The following is a 6860-nucleotide window of genomic DNA, read 5'->3' as shown; positions in this document are numbered from 1 at the left end:
ACTCAAGAGAAAGATTTTGTTGTCACTACATCTATATCAATGCAAGAGTCAGAACTGATCTGTCCAGTCTGAATCAGGAAAGATGTATCCTAACAGAGCTACAGTACTCTCTCGCAAAGTGCCATTTCCCTTCCAGAATTAAAGACACTCAGCCTATTCACACTGTTGTAATTACTTGAGGTCACTTGCTGCAATTCTCACATTTCTCGCACCTGTAAAAAAATAATAATCCTCAATTGACACAATTGGCCTTTATTACTTCTGGTGGAAGAGAGTTCCACAGGTCAAGAAAGGGTTTGTTGTGTGTGTGAAGCCTGCCATGATGTGAACGTGTGCCCTCTGAGTGTTGTGTGGAAAGAGGGAAAAGGGAAACCCAATTGCTCCTTTTAAGACTCTCCAAGGCCAGTTTCACGAAGTGCAGGTGTTACCAGGCAGAAACGAGAGAACTGCAAATAAAAGACAGTTGAGAAGGAGCTCAAGTCTTACTGGCTCTCCAACATTGGTGTGGGGTGGCGGCGACACAGAGGCCTCAACATCATTGCATATTGTGGCTTGATGAAAACATGATTTCGACAGACATCCACACCCATCTTTCGGAAGAGGCTGTGGCAAACAGGCTGTGGTCGTGACACAAGCTCCAATTTTGGCACCCAGCATCAAACAATATAAGCTTTTGAGATCATGGAAGGGGGGGAAAAGAAGAACAAAAGGAGGGTGTCCCATCTTTGATGGAAGAAGACACAAAACCAGCTGCACATCTAGTGTGAGGAAGAGTCCACAAATTGGCATTGCCCCAGGCAGATGCCCACTGGGACCTGGAATAGTTCAGGTGAGGGTTTCACTTTTGGAAACACTGCATGGACAGAACAAGAAGGGCAGCCATCTCACTTCATGCAAGGAGTTTCTACCAAGGAAGCATCTCTCCCTTTTTGCGGATACAGCTTCTCCCGTTACTGCAACGGTAGGATGGGAGAAACCAAATCTGGTGGGACGCCTGTCTCCTCAAGAGGAGACCGTGAGGAGATATGATGGCCATCTTCAAATATCTAATGAGCTGCCGCATGGAAGATGGAGCAAGCTGGGTTTCTCCTGCTCCTATGAGGACAGGACCCGAACCAACGGCTTCAAGTTACAAGAAAGGAGATTCTGACTAAACAGGAGGAAGAACTTTCTGATGGCAACAGCTGTTCAACAGTGGAATGGACTCCTTCCAGGAGTCTTTAAGCAGTGGCTGGATGGCCACCTGCCCTAGTTGCTTTAGTTGAGGTTCCTGCATTGCAGCGGATTGGACTAGATGGTCCTCAGGGTCCCTTCAAACTCTGCAATTCTGATTAAAAGGAACCACAGCCCTATCTGAGAGGCGTGTGTGACACCTTGACCTTTAGGCTTCCTTGGAGGTTGTTGATAAGCAACCCAGCCTCTGAGACAGGTCACCCCATCCCATATCCCATAGTCCTATCTCACTCACTCAGCCTACTTCTGTGATTCAATTGCTGGAGAGAGGAGATGTTCTGTCTTCCTCCAATAGACACGACTGAGCTACTCCATTCTGCTCCAGCATGTACAGTGAGGACAGACCAGCTGGATGTAACCAACGGTCCATCTGTTCTAGCTTAACCAGCTCTGTCCTCCATGCTTAACCAGATGCTTCTAGGAAGCTCACAAGCAGGACATGAAAGCAACAGCCTTCAGAGGCTCAAGGCCTCGTCTTGGCATGACTGCTATGCCACGGAGTGCTGTGGCCCGGCGGAAAAGTTTCCTTCTCCATCCAAGTCTGCTCCCAGAAGAATAAGATGGAACCCCAGTTTTCCACCGGTCAAACATTTCCTTTACCTTTCGAAAACCAGGTTTCAGTTCCAGAGCCTCACACCTCCCAGAATCTGATGGGCTCCAACCAGCAACTCCACTACCAAAAGCGCCCTGAATCTTTGTAGGACGAACACGTAATCACACTATGAATTCCCCTGTGCTGCTAACACATGGAAACCTCCTGTACACTTCTGGGATCTCAGGAAATTTGGGAGTTTACTTCTGGGTTGCTTCTGGGAAAGGCAAAACCATGATTTGCACCAGGGAGGTCTGCTTTCAGTGGAACTCCTCAACAACCCTACTTATTCTCCCTCCAAGAGCTCTGAGGTCAAGCCCTCCTCAGTTTTCCCACATCTGAGATGAGAAAAGCCTTCCCGAGGTCTGGCCCCAGCTGGAATAAATGCAACTTGGGGGAATAGAGAAAGCCTTTGAGTTGCACGGGACTCTTCTCTGGCCCAAAACCACCACCTACACCTGTGCAATTTAGAATATTCTTATGCTAAACCCATATCGGTCTGACTGAAGCTTCCACCAGAACCATTTGAGATCTGCCACGGAAACAGCTCTTTTTTTCTTTTTTAAACAGGGAAAACCGAACAAAACAGAAAAAAGACAGGAAGAACAATATTCAGAAGATGTGGATTTTGGCCTTTTTCTTTTCTTTCGCCATGTTGCCCAGGAGTCTCTTGCCCCCTCCCACCCCTCCCTGCACCAGTTGGCCGATTCCTCCCGTACTTTTAGTTCTTCTGCGTGGTCAGCTAGCTTGCCAACACGGATTCAGTAGTAAAAGCAGAGGCCTGAGTTTTGAGCTTCACGTGACGGCAGGTGCCACCTTTCTGGCAGAAGAAGACGGGGCAGGTTTGCACGGAGTAAACTTCCTAGTAAGTTGGACCAGCAGCTTGTTGTTCAGAACTGAGGCGGTTTTACAGGATTTGGCCCAGAATGCCATTTCAGGTCCCTTGGTTCTGTAAGACCAAGTGGGAGGTCCATATATATATATATTTAAAAAACCCCAAAGTTAACACCTGCCGTATGAAAGGAGAACCGTCACTTCGTATTTTGCTTCTCTCCCCATCCTCCCCAGTGATGAAGGTGGTGGAAGGGGCTTAGGACTCCGAGGAAGACCGAGAGACGCTCTGGAGCAGTGCTTTGTATACGGCCGAGTTCAGAAAACGGGGATAGGAGTCTCTATGCATGAGCGTGTAGATCTGTAGCTGTGCATCGTCGAAGGTGTGCGAGGACGGCTCCTGCATCTTGCGGTTGATGCCTTCGCGGACGCGGGAGTCCAGGCTGACCTGAGGGACAGGTGGGCGAGAGAAGCAACACACCTTTTAGGGGAATGATGGGAAGCGAATCTGCTGGGGAGAAGGGCTGAGCGATGTCTGGTTTTCACCAGCTAAACATTGTGATATACAGTGGTACCTCTGGATGTGAACGGGATCCGTTCTGGAGCCCCGTTCGCATCCTGAGTAGAATGCAACCCGCATCTGCGGATCGCGATTCACCGCTTCTGCACATGCGTGTGACGTCATTTTGAGCATCTGCGCATACGCGAGCGGTGAAACCCGGAAGTAACCCATTCCGTTACTTCCGGGTTGTCACGGAGCGCAACCTGAAAACGCTCAACCTGAAGCGACTTTAACCCGAGCTATGACTGTACTGATTTTGTCTGCAATAAGGATGTCAACTACGTAGAAGCAAATGGGGTAATGTCCTGGAAACCGCTCCTACTTAGGGGTCTAAAAGCAACACATTTTTACTTATCTTTAACCAATTGTTACGACTGTTATTTTGTATTGCAGAGCAACAGGGGCGGCAGGAATCACGAGAAAAGGGATGGCCGTTTCTCCCCACATAGCATTTTTTTACACAGCACACACGTATGATTCGCAAAATATTGCCATCTCAAATATTATGAAACCGTTATCATGATGTGGACTTCAAACTGATTTTGGATGACGTATCGATACATCGCCCAACCCTACTGGGGACTACAGGGGAAATGGACACATCAGCCAGGGCGAGGGAGGGAAGGAGCTGGGATAATAAAGTACATTATCAAATAACAGTTTTTAAGCATAGGTTGGGTAGCTATGATATAGTTGAGATTCCTGCACTGTAGAGAGTGGGACTAACTGACCCTTGGGACGGGACCCCTTCCAAGTCAATAATTCTAGCTGCAAACGGACAGGTACCTCCTTGGGCGAAAGGATGGAGATGTAATCTTCGTAGATCATCCGAGCCTTCTCGTCGATGGCGTGCTTGTTGCACTCGCTTTTGAGTTCCTCGCAAGCCAGCCAGAAGAGCATGTTCTCCTCGCTGTACTCAGTCCGTAAGAATTCCCGGAACACGTTCCTGCCGGCTGGGTTCTTCATCAACTTGTCAAAAGACTGGGACCAGCCCTTGACTTCCTCAGTCGTCGGCTTGGCGCTGAAGGGGCAGCCCTCCCGCCAGGCAGAGGCACAGGCAGCGCAGGAGGAGCCGCAGGGAACAAGATGGGGGAGAAAAGGAGTTATTTCAGTCCCTTTGGCCTGCTCTCAAGAGTCTCCCCCAGTGTGCTTGCTCAGGGGGAGAGATTCTGTTTTGCATGCAGCAGGCCCCAGGCTGAATCCCTATCATCTCCAGGTAGGCAGGAAAGGCCTGGAACCCTGGCCTACAATATGGAGCTAGGTACTGAGACCGTGGGTGGCGCTGTGGGTTAAACCACAGAGCCTAGGGCTTGCCAATCAGAAGGTCGGCAGTTCGAATCCCTGTGACAGGGTGAGCTCCCATTGCTCGGTCCCTGCTCCTGCCAACCTAGCAGTTTCAAAGCACGTCAAAGTGCAAGTAGATAAATAGGTACCGCTCTGGTGGGATGGTAAATGGCGTTTCCGTGCACTGCTCTGGTTCGCCAGAAGCGGCTTAGTCATGCTGGCCACATGACCCGGAAGCTGTACGCCGGCTCCCTCGGCCAGTAAAGCGAGATGAGTGCCGCAACCCCAGAGTCAGTCATGACTGGACCTAATGGTCAGGGGTCCCCTTTACCCTTTCTGAGACTGCTGACAGGCAGTATGGAGCAGTGGTTAAAGCGTTCGACTAGGGTTTGGGAGGACGCGGGTGGCGCTGTGGGTAAAAGCCTCAGCTCCTAGGGCTTGCCGATCGAAAGGTCGGCGGTTCGAATCCCCGCGGCGGGGCGCGCTCCCGCTGCTCGGTCCCAGCGCCTGCCAACCTAGCAGTTCGAAAGCACCCCCAGGTGCAAGTAGATAAATAGGGACCGCTTACTGGCGGGAAGGTAAACAGCGTTTCCGTGTGCTGTGCTGGCTCGCCAGATGCAGCTTTGTCACACTGGCCACGTGACCCGGAAGTGTCTGCGGACAGCACTGGCCCCCGACCTATAGAGTGAGATGGGCGCACAACCCTAGAGTCTGTCAAGACTGGCCCGTACGGGCAGGGGTACCTTTACCTTTACCTAGGGTTTGGGAGGCCAGGGTTCAGTTCCCCACTCGGCTATGAAGCTCGCTGGGTGTTCTTGGGCCAGTCACTCACTCCCAGCCTAGCCTACCTCACTGGGTTGTTGAGGGAATATAATGGGTTGGGGAGAGAACTGTTGGGATATTCCATTCCACCTTAAGGAACAGGCATGATTGTTGTGTGTCACATGTCTGTTTACACTCCAGCACAGCTTGCTGGGAACTTCCGTTTGTGTATAGCTTTTGCTTTAGCTGTCTTGCTTTGGACACGAAGGAGATCAGACATGTTTCCTTCTGTCCTGATGTATGCTGAATAAACTGCTTGTAAATAGGCTCACACAGCCTCTCCTGCCACTTCCGTTTGTGCAGCGTTGTCTCTGCTGAGTAGCGTGCCCTAGCTTTTGAAGCTTGGGTCGCAGATTCATGCTGTATCAAGGACTGGAGTTTGACTGGCACACTGGCCAGTGGGCTGGAGCCAGCTGGGGGCCTGGCAATTGCCCCCATTTCCTTAGCTGCATGCCAAAAAGAACTATGTACGTCACCTTGAGCTCCTTGGGGAAAAAGGTGGGCTATAGAGGTGAAGTTTCTGCTTTGCACGCAGAAGGCCTCATATTCAATCCTCAGCATCCCCAGATACCACTGGTAGGAGCCCTGCCCCAAATCCCAGAGAGCCACTGCCAGTCAGTACAGACAGCACTGAGCCATATGGATGGCGGCTAACAGATTGAGGTTGAATCCTGACAAGACAGAAGTACTGTTTTTGGGGGACAGGGGGCGGGTGGGTGTGGGGGACTCCCTGGTCCTGAATGGGGTAACTGTGATCCTGAAGGACCAGGTGCGCAGCCTGGGAGTCATTTTGGACTCACAGCTGTCCATGGAGGCGCAGGTTAATTCCGTGTCCAGGGTGGTTGTCTACCAGCTTCATCTGGCACGAAGCCTGAGACCCTACCTGCCCGCAGACTGTCTTACCAGAGTGCTGAATGCTCTAGTTATCTCTTGCTTGGAAGACTGCAATGCGCTCTACATGGGGCTACCTTTGAAGGTGACCCGGAAACTACAACTAATCCAGAATGCGACAGCTAGACTGGTGACTGGGAGCGGCCGCCGGGACCACATAACACTGGTCCTGAAAGACCTACATTGGCTCCCAGTACGTTTCCAAGCACAACTGGTGCTGACCTTTAAAGCCCTAAATGGCCTCGGTCCTGTATACCTGAAGGAGTGTCTCCACCCCCATTGTTCTGACCGGACACTGAGATCCAGTGCCGAGGGCCTTCTGGTGGTTCCCTCATTGCGAGAAGTGAGGTTATGGGGAACCAGTCAGAGGGCCTTCTCGGTAGTGGCACCCACCCTGTGGAACACCCTCCCTTCAGATGTGAAGGAAATAAGCAGCTATCTTATCTTTAAGAGACATCTGAAGGCAGCCCTGTTTAGGGAAGTTTTTAATATTTAATGCTGTATTGTTTTTAACACTCGATTGGGAGCCGCCCAGAGTGGCTGGGGAAAATCAGCCAGATGGGCGTGTTATAAATAATAAATTATTATTATTATTATTATTATTATTATTATTATTATTATTATTATTATTGGGTTTCCCAAACA

The 6860-nt window shown here is 50.5% G+C and overlaps 1 protein-coding gene across 3 annotated transcripts in view; it reads right to left on the bottom strand.

The window, feature by feature from the left end:
• Positions 1-236: 236 nt before the first annotated feature.
• RGS19 (regulator of G protein signaling 19) overlaps positions 237-6860 on the bottom strand; it is a 66555-nt gene continuing 59931 nt past the window's right edge. For all 3 annotated transcript variants that reach the window (XM_028735461.2, XM_028735462.2, XM_077929385.1), the window contains exons 5-6: positions 4005-4239; positions 237-3104 (exon numbers count right to left, since the gene is read on the bottom strand). In XM_028735461.2, the coding sequence (XP_028591294.1) occupies positions 2916-3104; positions 4005-4239 (424 nt within the window). In that variant the 3' untranslated portion in view covers positions 237-2915. The remainder of the gene's footprint in view (positions 3105-4004; positions 4240-6860) is intronic.

This window comes from Podarcis muralis, chromosome 5 (genome assembly GCF_964188315.1).
Source record: "Podarcis muralis chromosome 5, rPodMur119.hap1.1, whole genome shotgun sequence".
In the NCBI taxonomy this organism is placed as follows: domain Eukaryota; kingdom Metazoa; phylum Chordata; class Lepidosauria; order Squamata; family Lacertidae; genus Podarcis; species Podarcis muralis.
This window is presented reverse-complemented; position numbering and strand designations above follow the sequence as displayed.